This window comes from Podarcis liolepis, assembly GCF_965112155.1.
Source record: "Podarcis liolepis genome assembly, chromosome: 3".
Lineage (NCBI taxonomy): Eukaryota > Metazoa > Chordata > Lepidosauria > Squamata > Lacertidae > Podarcis > Podarcis liolepis.
Window position 1 is genome coordinate 61,034,670 of NC_139557.1, and position 18,764 is coordinate 61,053,433.

General features: G+C 44.1%; 2 protein-coding genes across 2 annotated transcripts in view; both read right to left on the bottom strand.

The window, feature by feature from the left end:
- Positions 1–2,255, bottom strand: part of LOC310704535 (DBH-like monooxygenase protein 1) — a 34,234-nt gene extending 31,979 nt beyond the window's left edge. Inside the window, exon 1 of the mRNA XM_083498154.1 lies at positions 1,872–2,255. Within this exon, the coding sequence (XP_083354280.1) occupies positions 1,872–2,126 (255 nt within the window). The 5' untranslated portion in view covers positions 2,127–2,255. The remainder of the gene's footprint in view (positions 1–1,871) is intronic.
- A 4,521-nt stretch (positions 2,256–6,776) lies between these two features.
- On the bottom strand, positions 6,777–16,003 carry LOC310703037 (DBH-like monooxygenase protein 1). Its single transcript, XM_083495004.1, has 4 exons — positions 15,700–16,003; positions 8,328–8,474; positions 7,193–7,360; positions 6,777–7,059 (listed from the first exon to the last, which is right to left on the bottom strand). Exons 1-4 carry the CDS (start codon positions 15,952–15,954, stop codon positions 6,934–6,936), a joined length of 696 nt encoding a protein of 231 aa, XP_083351130.1. The 5' UTR covers positions 15,955–16,003; the 3' UTR covers positions 6,777–6,933.
- Positions 16,004–18,764: the final 2,761 nt, after the last annotated feature.

The following is an 18,764-nucleotide window of genomic DNA, read 5'->3' on the forward strand; positions in this document are numbered from 1 at the left end:
ACTAAAGGAAAAAGATAAATGCCTACTTTGTGGTAATCAAACCTTTATATTGTCACTAATCTGTGCTAGATGATATAAAGCAGTTTCCTGTGTTCCTACGATGTTTTGTCATGTGGCTGGCTGCTACGTTGACTCATGAGCCTTTTGTGAGGAACTTTATCAAAAGCATTTTGGAAGTCTAAGTATATAATGTCAACCAGATCTCCCCCAACTGAATACTTGTGGACACACTAAAGGAATTCCAAAATGGCCTCGGTCCAGTATACCTGAAGGAGCGTCTCCACCCCCATCGTTCTACCCGGACACTGAGGTCCAGCACCGAGGGCCTTCTGGCGGTTCCCTCACTGCGAAAAGCCAAGTTACAGGGAACCAGGCAGAGGGCCTTCTCAGTAGTGGTGCCCTCCCTGTGGAACGCCCTCCCACCAGATGTCAAAGAGAACAACAACTACCAGACTTTTAGAAGACATCTGAAGGCAGCCCTGTTTAGGGAAGCTTTTAATGTTTGATGTATCATAGTATTTTAATATTCTTTTGGAAGCCGCCCAGAGTGGCTGGGGAAGCCCAGCCAGATGGGCGGGGTATAAATAATAAATTATTATTATTATTATTATTATTATTATTATTATTATTATTATTATTATTATTATTAAAAGGTGTGTGACACAAAACCTCCCTTTGCAGAAGTCCTGCTTGTCAAGGTTTGTTCTTTTATGAAATTGCAAACTGATGTAGAAATCTGATGAACTGAAGAGAGTGAAAAAATGAGAAACTGAGGAGAAACAAAAATCTCCAGATTCGCCCATCCCTACAAGGGGACAAATATTCAATGTTCTATTACTAATAATATTAATTCCTGAATCTGTGCACATGAAGTGTGAACACAGTCACGTGAACATTGGGGCTTGTCATCATTAATAATGCTAAAACTTAGGGCTGCAATCCTAAGCACTCTCACCTTTAAACTCAACTGAACACAGATTTACATACTATGAGTGCTCTGTCAATGCCAGGTGAAAAACAGACAGATGAGAGGCAGAAAATTACTTGTATGCCATTGCCTTTTCCTCCAATGAGCATGCTACCCATCTGGTCACTCATCTGCTCACCTTAGAAGGGTCTTAGATGGACCCAAGTCTTGCCCAGGGATCAACCCTCAAACCTGCCGAACTCAGAACCAACTTCAGCACTAGGCTTCTAACCTGGGAGATAAGGCTATTCATAAAATAGGTCACATTTTTAAAAACGCTTTTAAGTCTTCTACTACTCTCTGTCTCGCATAGGATTGCTGGCACACACCCTCCCCATAAAAACACACGCCCCACACACGCCAGAATAACTCCAATACATGTTTGAATGTTTCCTCATATTAATTCTTTTTACAACCCAGCAAGTTCACGGAAAACGCGTAAGGAGGTTTTTCGAAACCTATCCCTTGGTACCAGGTTTGTTTTTTGTGAACCGCCCCGAGATCTTTTGATGAAGGACGGTACTGTATATAAATCGAAAATGATAATAGAAGTAGTAATGGCATGACAGTAATGACTATTCAGGAGAAGCAAGCATGAGATCCCATTTTGCCCCTTGCCCCAAACGGTCGCGATTTGGTGGCTGTCCCGTTGCCTTTCACTGCACCAGCAGCTTTATAATAGACCCTCGTGCTCTGAGCATGCACAGAGTGCACGGCTGCCCATTCCACTGAGCAGCTGGAGCCTGGACCCCTAAGGAGCTTGGATCCCTGGTCCTGGAAGGGGGAGCCAGCCCTTCTTCTCCTTCCCTCTCCCCCAATGCACTTGTGAGCCAGACCCCCGCCCCATATCAGATCGTACTCTGCCCCCCCCCCCAGCGCTGTCCAAGGCGCCCGTCCGCCTCACCTGCAGGTAGGGCTTCCCCGCGTCCAACCCGCCCAGCACGATGTCCGCCGAAGCCATGCCTCCCGTGGGGGAGAAGCCGAAGCCCACGTAGCCCGCCGCGCGCACCTCCAGGCGGAAGGCGATGGAGCTGCCCTGCGCAGCCCACGAGAGCCGGTAGCGGGACGCCCCGTCCAGCACGGCGCTGTGCGGGTAGTGGCGCCCGGGCACGGCGGGCAGCCCCCACAAGAGCAGCAGCAGCAGCGGCCAGCGGCGCATCCTCGTCGCCCGCTGAACCCGCGCCAGGCGCGCACCTCAGCCGACCGCTAAGCTGTAGGGACTGAGCTGGCCGAGGCAGCCTCCTGGCGCCTCCGCCAGGCGCCGCGCCTGCTCATTGGACGGGGCGGGTGCCCGGCGTCACCCCGCCCCCGCGGAGTCAGCGGGCCTCGAGGGCTGAGGAAAGCGCGGGAGGAGGAGGAGGAGGAAGAGAGCGCGACCTGGGTGAGGAGCCCTGAGGAGAGCCGGCGAAGCGAAGGTCCTGAGGGGAAAGAGCGAGGGGGCAGAAGCTCGCGGCTGGGCAACGAGGAGCCCCCTCCTCCCTCGTCACACAGGCAGAAGTTCAACAGGAGAAGCCTTTGACACGTGCTCCTCTTCAGAGTCCTGCTGCTGAGAGGCGGAGCGGGTAATTTACTGGCAACGCTCAGTTGACCTTGAGATTTTCTGTAAATGTCAGAGTTTTCTAACATTTCCCACTGATCTCCTAAAAGCTTGTTGATAAAGGTCAGCACTAAACAAGTTCTATTTACCATCACATTTACATTGACTTCATTAAGACAGTTATTAAATTTGCAATTCTGTCACTCAAGCTTAAATTTATCAACCAAAACTGGTCATCTTCTCCTACTCCCAAGTTTCACCCGACAAGCACTCAGAACTGTGGTAAAAGCCAGAAGGTAGGAAATGTAATTAATTTGGTGACTAGAACTCAAGGCCCAGCTTTGGATGCTAAGTGGATGACACTTAGCAAGAGACTCAGTCCCAGTTTTATTTCCCTCCCTCTAAGCAAGAGGGATAATAACGGTAAGCTATTTTCAGACGATCAGTGTGAGCTAAATGAATGCATCTGGCAGCAGGGAGCAGGGCTGTAGCGGCAGGTCCCACACCCGACTCTATGTGCATTCATCAGACTGTGAAAACAGATACAAGGCATGTGGAAACTTAAAAGCACAGGCTCTGTATTTGCAACCTGGACCTACAAAAAGCCCCGAAAGAGTACCCTAGATTGATTATCTGAAAAAGATATAATCTTGGAGAAATCAGAACAACAGTTATAGGAACTGTGATTACTGAGAATTAATGCACCCAGTAGATCCTTCTATAATCCAGGCTTCGTTTTAAAACCCTCGGATATCCATTCAGTATATCCTCTTACAGCCTCAAGTCAGTTTAACCTTGTAACTCAGTGTAAAGTGCACTCCCAAAGTTATGTACTGCTGATACTAGCAGCAATCCAATTTGGACTTTTTTTTTTTGTAGTTTACCCCTCTTCACTAGCTTGAAATGGCCCTTCTCCACTTTCATCCAAAGGTCTTTTACCTCTTCTCTGGATATAGTCCTGTGCAGCTTGCTAAACTTCCAAACAAATTAGCACACAGGCCACTGATGGATATATGAGTTTTAAACTAGGGACATAAGTGTGTGGAAAAGCCTGATAGCTTGGAGGCAATGCTCTTTGAAGGCTCAGGGGACATTCAAGCTTTGGAGACATTTTCAGAATATCTGCCCCATTGAACCATGAGCCACGGAGGAAGGTGTTTGAGATGAAGATGTGAACGTCTAAAGCAGGAACTATTTCAGCTGGAAATTTCTACATGGCACAGCTTTAAAGGAAGGTTTCAAAAAGTGAGCTTAAAAGACTAAGTGGAAACATGTGATCTCATCCCTTAATTTAGCAGTGTGGTGTAAGAAGCTCTGTTTGTGTACCACAAACTTGGCATGAACCCCCACCTACCCCCAGCCACTTCTAAAAGCTGGCCTCTTTCCTTCGTTATAGTACTTTTTAAAATAACGGTTTCCATCTCCTTAATTCTTTGATGACATCATTTTATCTACAAACTAAAGTGTGAAAAGTGTACATTGTGGTTGAAATAAATGGCAATTCTCCCTTTTACTTTCATACAGGGTGGCGTCCTTTTGCTACCCCCTTTCTTGTGGATTAGATCCCATTCTCTACATGCTGTCCTAAAGCCTACATACACAAACAGAAAGAAAATATATATAAATGTCCTTCACAATGGGACATAATTCCAGAAGACATTGGCTATGTACACATTAGCAGCTTAAAATGCAGTGAGGTCATTCTCCTCTCTGCCCCATTCCATTTTTAAATTGCTGTTCATACTAGACAGACATTGAAGAGGTCTTCATCCAATGAGCTTTACCTGTTTGGTTTCCCCATGCCTGCGACCCCACTAAATTCCTATTTAATGAAGCGGTCATCTGAGCATGCACAAAGGTTTTCCAAAATGTTCACACCTCAGCTCAACTCTCACACCTCAACTTAAGCTCACAAGTCAGACAGAAGCTGATTTGAGGGCAATCACATCAAACCTCTGTATTTCTCGAGAAATTTCAGGATACATATGGGTTGTGGCCAACGTCATGTGTACTCTGTTTCAAACACCAGCAGTGGGAGTGCACTGGAGCTGGAGTAAATGGCAATGTACACACAGCCATTGCAGGGATCAGCCAAAGTGTGAGCTTTTTGGAAAGTCTGGCATTCCTCTGCTTTCTCTAAATGATGTGTGGTTTGTTTTTGTTTATTGATATTTTTTAAAAGTGACTGTAATATATCAAGCCTTTCAGAATGCTTTCCATTTACCATAAGTAGTCCTCTTTGCTGTGTGTGGAAACTTAGGTTCGTACAGACATCAGCTTCTTCCACAACTGAGTTTGCACTAAAATGCTGTTAACTGTATCTGGATGAATATTCCATCTGTTCACAGTTGTTAACAATTAGAATCCCAAATTAGTCCATAACCATGCACAGAAAAGGTGATTAAAAACCTACCCTTCCCCAGCCTTACTCCAAATATGACAAGGTCGTTATATAGCAGCAACAACAACTTATTTGTATCCCGCCCATCTGACGGGGTTGCCTCAGCCATTCTGGTTATTAATGGTTATTAAACAGCAGCTAAGCTGGTTATGTTTTTGATGTGTGGTTTTTCATTTAAAACTTTTGGAATGTAGTTTTCACTATGTGATTGTTGATAGGGTAAGACAATTAATGTCCCAATCCTACTGACCACATGATATACTAGGTCTTGTCCAGGCTGCAGCTTGGATTATTTTTCTCGTATCATTTTTCTTCCATCACAGAACCCAAGGCAATAAGCATATGGTTCCCAGGTCTGTTTCCCTTCAGCAAGGGTCTCATTTCCCTTCATTCCATACCTATGTCTGGGTTCAATGCTGTGGTGCCAAGCTGCTTGAATGGCACTGGGGGGATGCGGCAACTGACTGAAAAAGATGTAAATCACCGCGGGGGTTTTGTTTTAAAGACACTCTTTCAGACCACCAGTCACATGGCCTGCTAAGAAAGGATCAACCTGGATAGCTCAGTTGGTTAGACTGCATAGTGCTGAAAATGCCAAGGTTGCAGGTTCAATCCCCGTATGGGACAGCTGCATATTCCTGCATTGCAGGGGGTTGGTCTAGATCAGGATTTCCCAAACTTGGGACCCCAGCTGTTTTTTGGACTATAATTCCCATCATCTCTGACTGCTGGTCCTGCTAGCTAGGGATGTTGTGAGTTGCAGTTCAGAAACAGCCAAGTGTGGGAAACCCTGCTCTAGTCTTGGTGATCCTCAGGGTCCCTTCCAGCTCTACAGTTCTATGATTCAGTTCAGGGCAGCGGGGCCAAAGTGCAGTGCAGCCAAAGCAGCACATCTGACACCTGGAAGGGGCCACCTGTGGAAACCACTTAGAGGTGGTTTGATTTATGTAACATATTTAGCTGGATAGGCATTTACTTTCAAGATAAAAGTAGCAGATTAAGAAGTTCAGAATAAGAAGCAAGTCCTTCTGTAATCTTATAACTTCTTTGGTAAACCCACCACTCCTCACAAAAACTGTGGAGTTACATAAAGCCATCTTTGCACAATGTGATTCAGAGATTACAGTAAGCCCGCAATTTACATGGGGGTTATGTTCTGGGAATCATGCCTAAAGCCAAAACCGCGTATAGTCAAAACACATTGGGTTCCATGGCAGGTGGGATTGCCAAAGTCTTTTCCCCTGGATGCCTGCCTCCTTTCAACACCCTTTTTAATTACCGTATGTAAAATTGTTTTGCCAAGCACATAAACCTGAATGCACCCAAGTAAAATGTGTGTACGTTGCAGACTTACTATATACCAAACTACCTGCCTAGATCCTATACATTTGCCTCAGCATGTTTGTATCATGCTAAACAGTCATAAATGTTGGCACATGAGATCCTGAACATTAATGAACCAGAACAGCAAGTCTTGGAATTCCATCGTATCGACTGAAGAAGCACAAGCATATCCAGCAGCAATAAAACAGCTGATGTTCAAAAACAGTATTTCTTAAACTTAACCAAAATGGCTTTTATTTGGGAGGTGGCAGGGGGAGCTGTTTCATCATCATCATCATCATTTATTATTTATACCCCGCCCATCTCGCTGGGTTTTCCCAGCCACTCCGGGTAGCTTCCAACAAAGATTTAAAATACATTAAAAATACATTTCAGTACTCCAAATCAAATCCCATTTCAAGGGAATTTTCAAATAATCATGTTTCTATCCAAATTAGGGAAAGCCATTTAGGGGTTGATAGTAATTCTCTCCCCCCGCACACACATGCATGGATGACCAACCAAAGCCCCTTTTTTCTTAAACTTCTCTACAATAAATCAACATAACCATGGCAGGACATAAAACAGAACTAAAGTTAATGCAGCAGTTCAGATTTTTAGATGCTGAAAATATGATCCTATATTTCAAGGATCTTCACTGTTTTTAAAATGTGTGTACAGAAAAGAAAGCCTTAGCAAGAAGTGCTATCTTGTAAATGCATACATATATGTATCTTGATGGCATACCTGTATTACATGATGCTTTTCATGTAGTGTAGGTATCTTAAACATTTGGCACCAATATGTTGTATCTTTGTCTGGTATAGGCACCTGTCTTAAGAAAAGGAAAAGGAAAGGCAAATATAATATAAAAATATCTGATTTCTGCTCCTTGTACAGGTAGCTAACAGTTCCACCCATCTTACCCTGATACTTAATAAAAACAAAACCCAAAGAAACTTACGCCTTGGTTTGTCAAGTCAAAATACGGCAATGAAGGAGCGATAATAGCAGTCTTCTCTGGGTTCAATAAACGAAGACTCTTTGTCCCTCGATTTGAACCATGGTAATTTTGAACTCCTTCTCTAAAGTCTTTGTCATGGTATGCCCATATCACCCTCACTGTGCTTTCCTAGAAAGGAAAAAGAAAAACTTTACTGATTAAGTATGCAAGAAGATGTCTCAGCTGATCATGGCGGCTTACCAGATGAATCTGCCCATCTATAACAGCCTTTCCCAATGATACCCTTCATATATTTTAGAGTACAACTCTCATCAGTCCCCGCCACCTGGCTAGGGTTGGTGAGGGATAGTCCAGAAAGATTATTTAGTAAGGATTTGATAGCTGCATTTTATTCTTTTTGTAGTTCTATCCCTCTGCACTTCATTTTGTTTTGTTTAAATTTGCTGTTAAAAATAGTTTTGTCTGCTTTTTATACAGCCTATATATGATCAAAAAAGCAGTCTATCAATATTTTAAATTTTAAAAATCCAAGAACATTCGTTTCACCTATCCTAAAGTGTTCTGTACTTCAGGCAATGCCTCCTGAAACTGGAATTGAGATATACAGTGGTACCCCTGGTTACGTACTTAAACCATTCCGAAGGTCCGTTCTTAAGATGAAACCATTCTTAACCTGAGGTACCACTTTAGCTAATGGGGCCTCCCACTGCGTCCGGGCCGCTGGTGCATGATTTCTGTTCTCATCCTGAGGTAAAGTTCTTTACCCGAGGTACTACTTCTGGGTTAGCAGAATCTATAACCCAAAGTGTTTGTAACCTGAGGTGTTTGTAACCCGAGGTACCACTGTATTCTGATGAGTTAATTATTCAGGTGCTGCCACCAGAATCTGTAATTAAACAAACTCCTATTAGACATAGAGCTTTTCACTGAGAAAAAGAAAGCTCAACAACTTTTCTGCCCGGATTTTCACATTTTGAAATATGGCAACCCTAGCATAGCATAATGGTTAATTGATCCAAGAATGTGAAGCTCACAAACAGCTTGATTTTTTTTTTGGCAGACTGTTTTATCTCTTCATTCATGATTTAAGTCTTACTCCCCTCTCTCTGAGTTAGATTGATCGTCAACTACTTACTGTTATACTCTTGTCGTTGGGGTCACACGTGTGAAGTTGCCGGCTGAAAGCTAGTATCGTATGGGTACTATTTTCCATGGCATACTCCAGATGGTAGTCCTGCTGTGAGTCCTTTTTCAATGTTCTGTCTGCATTTGTAAAATAATCCTGTTGAAGAAACAAACCAGAACATTATCCTGCTGTTACTTTTTTTTGTTTTGCTTTAAATAATCTGAACTCAACAACCTTTTGAGTTTTCTGGGAAAGAAGTGTAAAAGGATACGGTAAGTTGTAATTTTCTAAGAAAGTATATTATATTAGCAAACAGGAAAACATCAGAATTTAGCCACCAAAATTTATTTTATAACTGTATGCATATATTTTCATCTGAGCACCTTACAAAAGAGGGAAGGAAAGAGCAGAAAAAGAAAACAAAGCAAATTTCCCAACATTGTCACCACGAACACATTGCAATCAAAATAGTTACATTAAAAGAAACATATTATACAGATGATACTTCTTTGCATTGCACTTGTGGGTTAAAAGTGTATCCATTACGGTTTTGCTTTGCTTTCGTAGAATGTATAAACTAACTTTTAAAAGTTTGTTGTTAAGGTGTATCTATTTCAAAGCCCTCTTCTGTTTCATGTTTTAAAATTTAGGAATAAAGTGTCTGCATTAATGAACAATCTAATAGCCTAATCCTAAACCTATGTTGTTAGTTCTTTCCATTTCCTTGGATTGGAACCTACTTCCTAGTCTACATATGGAAGGAAGTTATTCATAACCAAGTTATTGTGTGTGTGTGTGTGTGTGCGTGAGAGAGAGAGAGAGGCAGGCAGGCAGGCAGGCAGGCAGGCAGGCAGAGAAATATTAAATAGGAATATGATATTGTTGTACACTTTCTATGTGCCAACCCACAGGAATATTTTAAGGTTTTTCTGAGGAAAGATTATCCTACTTCTCAATGTTAGCAGACATATGATATAATGCATAAGCTGCATTATAGTGTCATTAACCTCTTCACCTCTGAATTCTTTGTCATAATGTGCAGCTGGCTTTCTGACTCCTCTCTAGGTCACCATAAGTCCTGTGACTGACTTAAAATTCTCTGATGCTAATTCACAAAAACCTTCCATAGACTTAGAGACCAGGACAGTAATGTCATCTAATTTTCTCTTCTTAGCTTGTGGGGGCATTTGTGCATTTGTTTCCTATTTTGCTCAGAGTGAGTTGGCCAGGACCACACTCCAAAATGAGGTGTTGAGTAAGCTGTAGCTACTATGGTTTCGGACGCATTTTTCCAGCAGTTCTTTCTTTCTTTCTTTCTTTCTTTCTTTCTTTCTTTCTTTCTTTCTTCTTAAAAAAGAATTTTATTAGAGATACATGTAAAAGAAAAGGGGTGGGGCAGACAACAGACCAAATAAATAAACAGAAACTAAACACAAACAATTTGGGTGGATAACCCAAGGTGTGCATCTCCAAGAAAACCAGTATATATTAGTGGACAAACAGTTCCTGTCCGCAAACGATAAATCATGTAACAGATCAACAAAGATACTGACATTCAGTCAGTTCACTCACCTGCCTCCCGTACCTGCTATGAGGCAAAATATTCTGAGTTTACTTGTTACCTTGAATTACTCTATTATCATGATCATCAGAGCAGCTTTGTGTAAGGAGTTATTCTCTGCCTATGATGTGGCACTGCGTGGCTCTGAATCACAGTGGCAACCCCCAGCACTGTATATAACTGTAGTCTGCCCTAACCTCATTGGCAAAGACATATGTGAAGAACTATGATAATGACTCCTTGACTCCATCAGGATGTGGCTTGGCAACCCCAGGAAGGATAGGAAGATGGGTGGGGTGGGGGTGGGGGCTGGAAGGTTGGCACCCGGAGATGGAGGAAGGAGGTCCTCCCCTTTTGGCTCTAGAAGCCAGAGAGGGGGAAGTAGATTTGCCAGTTCTTTCCATCCCCCCAATTGTGGACCAGGCACCACCTTTGTAGGTAAGATCACATGCACCCCCCAGACAGAGCAGACATGTGTACCTGTGGCAGACACACAGGACAAGACAGCCTTATGGCAGAGTTTGCCCTGCCTTATCTTTGAAAACTTGGCAGGAGGGGAATGTCACTTGTTGGGACATCTTCATAGATTCCATTTGCTTCATAGATTCCTCTTGCCTTGCTCATGCACCTTGGAATCTTGACTTCTGGGACTTGTGCTTGCCACTGAGCTTGTACCACTATGAGCATGAACAGAGACATCTTCCTTATTCTGAAGTCACAGGTGCTACCAGTGAGAGCCTGTCAATGGCAAGAACCATGTCAGGTCAAAGTATTGTGTAAAGAGAGCTTTAGATCCCTGCTGACCACATGTAATGTGCTGTTCATCCTGGATGCAGACTATATAATGCCAAAGTTTAGGATGTTTGGAAGTAATGATACTGCCTAAAATCAGCACTTTTTTAAAAAAAGAAAACTACCGTAAGCAATTATTGGCTTGTGGGTGTAGTCAAACAATTAGATGTCTTTCATGCACTGGAAGTAATTTAGAAATTGAAGCAACACATGGTAAGTTGATTTTACGGATCATAAAAGATGAGGTATATAATTTCCTACAGATGAAGGCATTGATGATGAATTGCTCCTCACATGCTGTTGACCCTGCTCTCGCTCTCTCAAAAGGGATTTGCAGTTGATATGGTTTCTGATTAGTGCTATACAAAATGGCAAGGAGAGTACTTTCTTATGGATGTAGTAAAAATATGTAAATAAGCCCTGTTTTATCCTTGAAGAATGTAAGCAGAGCTGCACAAGGAACCTTGGGGGGGGGGGAATCACAGCTGTCATTCTATCCTTGAACAGGTGTTTTTATGGAGAAGATACCCTCCAAATACTTGACAACCTGCAATATATGTTGCCTCCTTCCATTAGTAAAGGAAGTGAGAATAATATGTTCAACTACACTGGGGCACTCCAACACAAAGGGTCACAAGATTATTTGATAGCCTGATTATGCAATTCTACCAGGGCATATGGGGCATTATGCTTGTGGGGTGTTAATTTTGTTCCACGTGAATGCAAATTATGGATGAGAGTGTTCATTCTGTACCACTCAAGTCAGACTAGTACAGTGACTAGTGTGCCAGGTCCACATTCACATTTGGCACAAGTTAAGCTCTCAGCTTAACCTACATGGATATGTTGTGAGGGTAAAATGTCAGCCTGAGATTCACTGGAAGGATTCAAATGTAATAAAGAACCAAAAAAGAATTGCTTCAGGCATTTTTAGGTGGGGAACCATTTAGAACTGGCAGGCTGACAAGTCATTTATTATCATTTAACCTGGCTTTGGGGAATTATGCAGGTTTACAACCTAACACAACAGAGACCACACCCTGCCCCTCTGGCTGGGTTTCCCCAGCAGGGCTTGGTTAATTATAGCAGAGGGTGCCAACCAGGGCTATAGGTATTTTGTATATCTGTGGAAAAGCTGAGAAGAGGGGGGTGTCTGTGAGGGGTTTTATCTTAAAAATAACACTTGTTTCTACACCTCATGGTAAAAGAATACAACTTCAGAAATTGTGTCCTTTCTTCACAATTTGTTCCAGCCGTGTGGAAAACCTCTATCTGTACTCAACACTTCTTCAAAATGGTTGTTGAATTAATGCAGATTTGAACACATGTTTAGAAGAAGCAGGTCTGCTGTGTGGAAGGCCAGTAAATATGGAGCAAGATGCCAACTACTATGTTTTGTTCTGGTTTCTCAAGTGTGAATGCTCTTACACTACAAACTCACCCCATAGTTAAATCAATACAGGGAGGCTTCGTACTGAAATGCCTCCAGCCAAACACCAGCTGACATATAAAGTGTGTGTCACACTGACATATCTCCCCTTACTGCTTTTCTATTTGTTTTCTTAGCATTTCTTTGTTTATGTTGGCATGAGTGCATTTAAAAGAAGAATATGGTTCCGTTCACCATTTTCTCGCTTTTCAAAATCTATTCTGATTGTTCCTCTGTAACATCTCAAAATTGATTGTATTTGATAAAACAAATATTCTTCGTTATGGGTGTCAGCTAACAAGCAAGGGTTATAATGAACACAGCGTATTAATGAAGAGCTATTCACAAAAGGATTTATGCCTCAAGTAAGGGCTATTTTTGTGCAAGAATTCAACAGAAGGGTTTGCAATGCAACGTTCTGTAGAACTTGCACAAAACAAGCATTCATAAAGAAGGATTACCCTCTGCAAGAATGGATCTTACAGCTACTGCAGGCTGCGGGTGGGGATGCACAATTCCAGAAGGGGGTGGAGACCACGGAGGAGACAAGAAAATGCAAGCTGTGTCAATTCATGAGCAAAAAAGAGAGGGTCTTTCAAAAAGCTAGATGCAAAAATTAGAGCTGCCTTGAGCACTCTCATGGCAAGTAATCTGCCGAGAAACTCACTTTGGCAATATTGCAGTGGCACTATAACTACAAGCGCAGACAGACTGAGCAATTTCTCTGAGGCAGCACCAGTCAAGTATCTTTGCTTCACTGCACTGAGGTACATGTGCTTTTTCCATGCTTAAATGTATTCATAATAATAGCTCCACCCGTCTGCAGCTACTTTGCTACCATTGGCCTGCAAATGTGTCTGTAGTGAGTGCTCTCTCCCTTTCTCTTTCTCTCCCCCCCCCCCCCGCCACCTTAGCTCAACTCTCACTCTTTTCCCACCCCTCATAGAACAGCTATTAAGCATGCTTGAGAGACCACTCTTATTTAGACACAAGTATTGCACTTTCCAAATAGTTAGAGCTGGGTTCCCACTCTAATCTCTGAGCTCCTGGAATGCTCGGCCACTAATGCATCATTCCAGGCTCCCTCTCCACTCAACCACAGTTTTTGAAAGAATGTGTGGACCCTTTGTAAAGTTCTTTTTTGTCTCCATAATATAATTGCACCCTTCAACCTGATTGATCTATTTACAAGGAGTTAGTAGAAGCATCTTTCAAGTTCTGTTTCATCATACCAGATACTGAAGCAAAAGCCCCAGGTAACATCAAGCGGCACAGAGAGAGATAATTATTTATGTTTTTTATTTAAAAGTTTTCCTGATCTCTAGTACTTGGCAAATATTTTCTTTTTTGGGTGGGGATGTGGGAAATCAATTCCTGGTGGGGCATTTTAAATTTTTTTAAGTCTGTGAAAAAAGAAAGCTCTGGCTTGTTTGTGTATATATGTGTGTTTTTCTTATAAATACTATGTAAAAACACTTCAGTTCGACTGTTCAGATCTTCCACTATGAGCTTTCACAGATCGATCAGCTAGATGTTGATCTATATCTTCCTTGATGGAAGCAAAACAGTTTTATCTAATGGAGCATATGAATTGCAAGTTTCTTGAGAGCAGGGCCTTTTTTAAAAAATAAATAAATAAAGCCATGTAAAGCACCATATTGTGTGCACCAATATGGTGCAAACATAATAATTCACTTCTGTTTGCTTATATAAACATAAGGAAATAAGTATAACTAAAGGAAAAAGATAAATGCCTACTTTGTGGTAATCAAACCTTTATATTGTCACTAATCTGTGCTAGATGATATAAAGCAGTTTCCTGTGTTCCTACGATGTTTTGTCATGTGGCTGGCTGCTACGTTGACTCATGAGCCTTTTGTGAGGAACTTTATCAAAAGCATTTTGGAAGTCTAAGTATATAATGTCAACCAGATCTCCCCCAACTGAATACTTGTGGACACACTAAAGGAATTCCAAAATGGCCTCGGTCCAGTATACCTGAAGGAGCGTCTCCACCCCCATCGTTCTACCCGGACACTGAGGTCCAGCACCGAGGGCCTTCTGGCGGTTCCCTCACTGCGAAAAGCCAAGTTACAGGGAACCAGGCAGAGGGCCTTCTCAGTAGTGGTGCCCTCCCTGTGGAACGCCCTCCCACCAGATGTCAAAGAGAACAACAACTACCAGACTTTTAGAAGACATCTGAAGGCAGCCCTGTTTAGGGAAGCTTTTAATGTTTGATGTATCATAGTATTTTAATATTCTTTTGGAAGCCGCCCAGAGTGGCTGGGGAAGCCCAGCCAGATGGGCGGGGTATAAATAATAAATTATTATTATTATTATTATTATTATTATTATTATTATTATTATTATTATTAAAAGGTGTGTGACACAAAACCTCCCTTTGCAGAAGTCCTGCTTGTCAAGGTTTGTTCTTTTATGAAATTGCAAACTGATGTAGAAATCTGATGAACTGAAGAGAGTGAAAAAATGAGAAACTGAGGAGAAACAAAAATCTCCAGATTCGCCCATCCCTACAAGGGGACAAATATTCAATGTTCTATTACTAATAATATTAATTCCTGAATCTGTGCACATGAAGTGTGAACACAGTCACGTGAACATTGGGGCTTGTCATCATTAATAATGCTAAAACTTAGGGCTGCAATCCTAAGCACTCTCACCTTTAAACTCAACTGAACACAGATTTACATACTATGAGTGCTCTGTCAATGCCAGGTGAAAAACAGACAGATGAGAGGCAGAAAATTACTTGTATGCCATTGCCTTTTCCTCCAATGAGCATGCTACCCATCTGGTCACTCATCTGCTCACCTTAGAAGGGTCTTAGATGGACCCAAGTCTTGCCCAGGGATCAACCCTCAAACCTGCCGAACTCAGAACCAACTTCAGCACTAGGCTTCTAACCTGGGAGATAAGGCTATTCATAAAATAGGTCACATTTTTAAAAACGCTTTTAAGTCTTCTACTACTCTCTGTCTCGCATAGGATTGCTGGCACACACCCTCCCCATAAAAACACACGCCCCACACACGCCAGAATAACTCCAATACATGTTTGAATGTTTCCTCATATTAATTCTTTTTACAACCCAGCAAGTTCACGGAAAACGCGTAAGGAGGTTTTTCGAAACCTATCCCTTGGTACCAGGTTTGTTTTTTGTGAACCGCCCCGAGATCTTTTGATGAAGGACGGTACTGTATATAAATCGAAAATGATAATAGAAGTAGTAATGGCATGACAGTAATGACTATTCAGGAGAAGCAAGCATGAGATCCCATTTTGCCCCTTGCCCCAAACGGTCGCGATTTGGTGGCTGTCCCGTTGCCTTTCACTGCACCAGCAGCTTTATAATAGACCCTCGTGCTCTGAGCATGCACAGAGTGCACGGCTGCCCATTCCACTGAGCAGCTGGAGCCTGGACCCCTAAGGAGCTTGGATCCCTGGTCCTGGAAGGGGGAGCCAGCCCTTCTTCTCCTTCCCTCTCCCCCAATGCACTTGTGAGCCAGACCCCCGCCCCATATCAGATCGTACTCTGCCCCCCCCCCCCCAGCGCTGTCCAAGGCGCCCGTCCGCCTCACCTGCAGGTAGGGCTTCCCCGCGTCCAACCCGCCCAGCACGATGTCCGCCGAAGCCATGCCTCCCGTGGGGGAGAAGCCGAAGCCCACGTAGCCCGCCGCGCGCACCTCCAGGCGGAAGGCGATGGAGCTGCCCTGCGCAGCCCACGAGAGCCGGTAGCGGGACGCCCCGTCCAGCACGGCGCTGTGCGGGTAGTGGCGCCCGGGCACGGCGGGCAGCCCCCACAAGAGCAGCAGCAGCAGCGGCCAGCGGCGCATCCTCGTCGCCCGCTGAACCCGCGCCAGGCGCGCACCTCAGCCGACCGCTAAGCTGTAGGGACTGAGCTGGCCGAGGCAGCCTCCTGGCGCCTCCGCCAGGCGCCGCGCCTGCTCATTGGACGGGGCGGGTGCCCGGCGTCACCCCGCCCCCGCGGAGTCAGCGGGCCTCGAGGGCTGAGGAAAGCGCGGGAGGAGGAGGAGGAGGAAGAGAGCGCGACCTGGGTGAGGAGCCCTGAGGAGAGCCGGCGAAGCGAAGGTCCTGAGGGGAAAGAGCGAGGGGGCAGAAGCTCGCGGCTGGGCAACGAGGAGCCCCCTCCTCCCTCGTCACACAGGCAGAAGTTCAACAGGAGAAGCCTTTGACACGTGCTCCTCTTCAGAGTCCTGCTGCTGAGAGGCGGAGCGGGGAAGACAGGTGGCACGTGCCTCGTGGACGCGGGAGGGAAGCAGGGGAGCGAGGCGCGCCCTGCCAGGCGGAGGGTTTCTCAGGTACCAGGTAGATAACAGGCAGCACATCCAACACCTGTAAGCCTCAGCAGGGCGGTGCCAGGACACAGCCTGGTTCTGCAACAGGTAACAGAGTCAACCTGTTGGTCCTCCACTTTTGGCTCTAGAGGCCAGAGAGAGGGAAGTAGATTTTCCAGTTCTCTCCATCCCCACCAGGCACAATAAGATCAGACAGAGCAGACAAGTCTTATGGCAGAGTTTGCCCTGCCTTATCTTTGAAAACTTGGCAGGAGGGGAATGCCACTTGTTGGGACATCTTCGTAGCTTCCATTTGCTTATGGACCTCTTGCCTTGCTCATGCGCCTTGGAATCTTGACTTCTGGGACTTGTGCTTGCCACTGAGCTTGTACCACTACGAGCATGAACAGAGACATCTTCCTTATTCTGAAGTCACAGGTGCTACCAGTGGGAGCCTGTCAATGGCAAGAACCTGTAAGCCTCAGCATGGCGGTGCCAGGACACAGCCTGGTTCTGCACCCCTCTAGTCCAGGTGGCAGAGACAACATGTTGTGTTGCAGTGCGTTTGCTCCACCAGAGGTGCTGCTGCTGCACGACCTCTAAGTGGTTTCCACAGGTGGCCCCTTCCAGGTGTCAGATGTGCTGCTTTGGCTGCACTGCACTTTGGCCCCGCTGCCCTGAACTGAATCATAGAACTGTAGAGCTGGAAGGGACCCTGAGGATCACCAAGACTAGAGCAGGGTTTCCCACACTTGGCTGTTTCTGAACTGCAACTCACAACATCCCTAGCTAGCAGGACCAGCAGTCAGAGATGATGGGAATTATAGTCCAAAAAACAGCTGGGGTCCCAAGTTTGGGAAATCCTGATCTAGACCAACCCCCTGCAATGCAGGAATATGCAGCTGTCCCATACGGGGATTGAACCTGCAACCTTGGCATTTTCAGCACTATGCAGTCTAACCAACTGAGCTATCCAGGTTGATCCTTTCTTAGCAGGCCATGTGACTGGTGGTCTGAAAGAGTGTCTTTAAAACAAAACCCCCGCGGTGATTTACATCTTTTTCAGTCAGTTGCCGCATCCCCCCAGTGCCATTCAAGCAGCTTGGCACCACAGCATTGAACCCAGACATAGGTATGGAATGAAGGGAAATGAGACCCTTGCTGAAGGGAAACAGACCTGGGAACCATATGCTTATTGCCTTGGGTTCTGTGATGGAAGAAAAATGATACGAGAAAAATAATCCAAGCTGCAGCCTGGACAAGACCTAGTATATCATGTGGTCAGTAGGATTGGGACATTAATTGTCTTACCCTATCAACAATCACATAGTGAAAACTACATTCCAAAAGTTTTAAATGAAAAACCACACATCAAAAACATAACCAGCTTAGCTGCTGTTTAATAACCATTAATAACCAGAATGGCTGAGGCAACCCCGTCAGATGGGCGGGATACAAATAAGTTGTTGTTGCTGCTATATAACGACCTTGTCATATTTGGAGTAAGGCTGGGGAAGGGTAGGTTTTTAATCACCTTTTCTGTGCATGGTTATGGACTAATTTGGGATTCTAATTGTTAACAACTGTGAACAGATGGAATATTCATCCAGATACAGTTAACAGCATTTTAGTGCAAACTCAGTTGTGGAAGAAGCTGATGTCTGTACGAACCTAAGTTTCCACACACAGCAAAGAGGACTACTTATGGTAAATGGAAAGCATTCTGAAAGGCTTGATATATTACAGTCACTTTTAAAAAATATCAATAAACAAAAACAAACCACACATCATTTAGAGAAAGCAGAGGAATGCCAGACTTTCCAAAAAGCTCACACTTTGGCTGATCCCTGCAATGGCTGTGTGTACATTGCCATTTACTCCAGCTCCAGTGCACTCCCACTGCTGGTGTTTGAAACAGAGTACACATGACGTTGGCCACAACCCATATGTATCCTGAAATTTCTCGAGAAATACAGAGGTTTGATGTGATTGCCCTCAAATCAGCTTCTGTCTGACTTGTGAGCTTAAGTTGAGGTGTGAGAGTTGAGCTGAGGTGTGAACATTTTGGAAAACCTTTGTGCATGCTCAGATGACCGCTTCATTAAATAGGAATTTAGTGGGGTCGCAGGCATGGGGAAACCAAACAGGTAAAGCTCATTGGATGAAGACCTCTTCAATGTCTGTCTAGTATGAACAGCAATTTAAAAATGGAATGGGGCAGAGAGGAGAATGACCTCACTGCATTTTAAGCTGCTAATGTGTACATAGCCAATGTCTTCTGGAATTATGTCCCATTGTGAAGGACATTTATATATATTTTCTTTCTGTTTGTGTATGTAGGCTTTAGG

Coding starts and splice junctions, on each gene's coding strand:
- LOC310703037 (XM_083495004.1), bottom strand. CDS start 15,954: ATGCGCCGCTGGCCGCTGCTGCTGCTGCTCTTGTGGGGGCTGCCCGCC. Junction 8,475..15,699: donor CGGGGAAGCCCTACCTGCAG/GTGAGGCGGACG, acceptor TTTCTTCAACAG/GATTATTTTACAAATGCAGA. Junction 7,361..8,327: donor CCAACGACAAGAGTATAACA/GTAAGTAGTTGA, acceptor TTTCCTTTCTAG/GAAAGCACAGTGAGGGTGAT.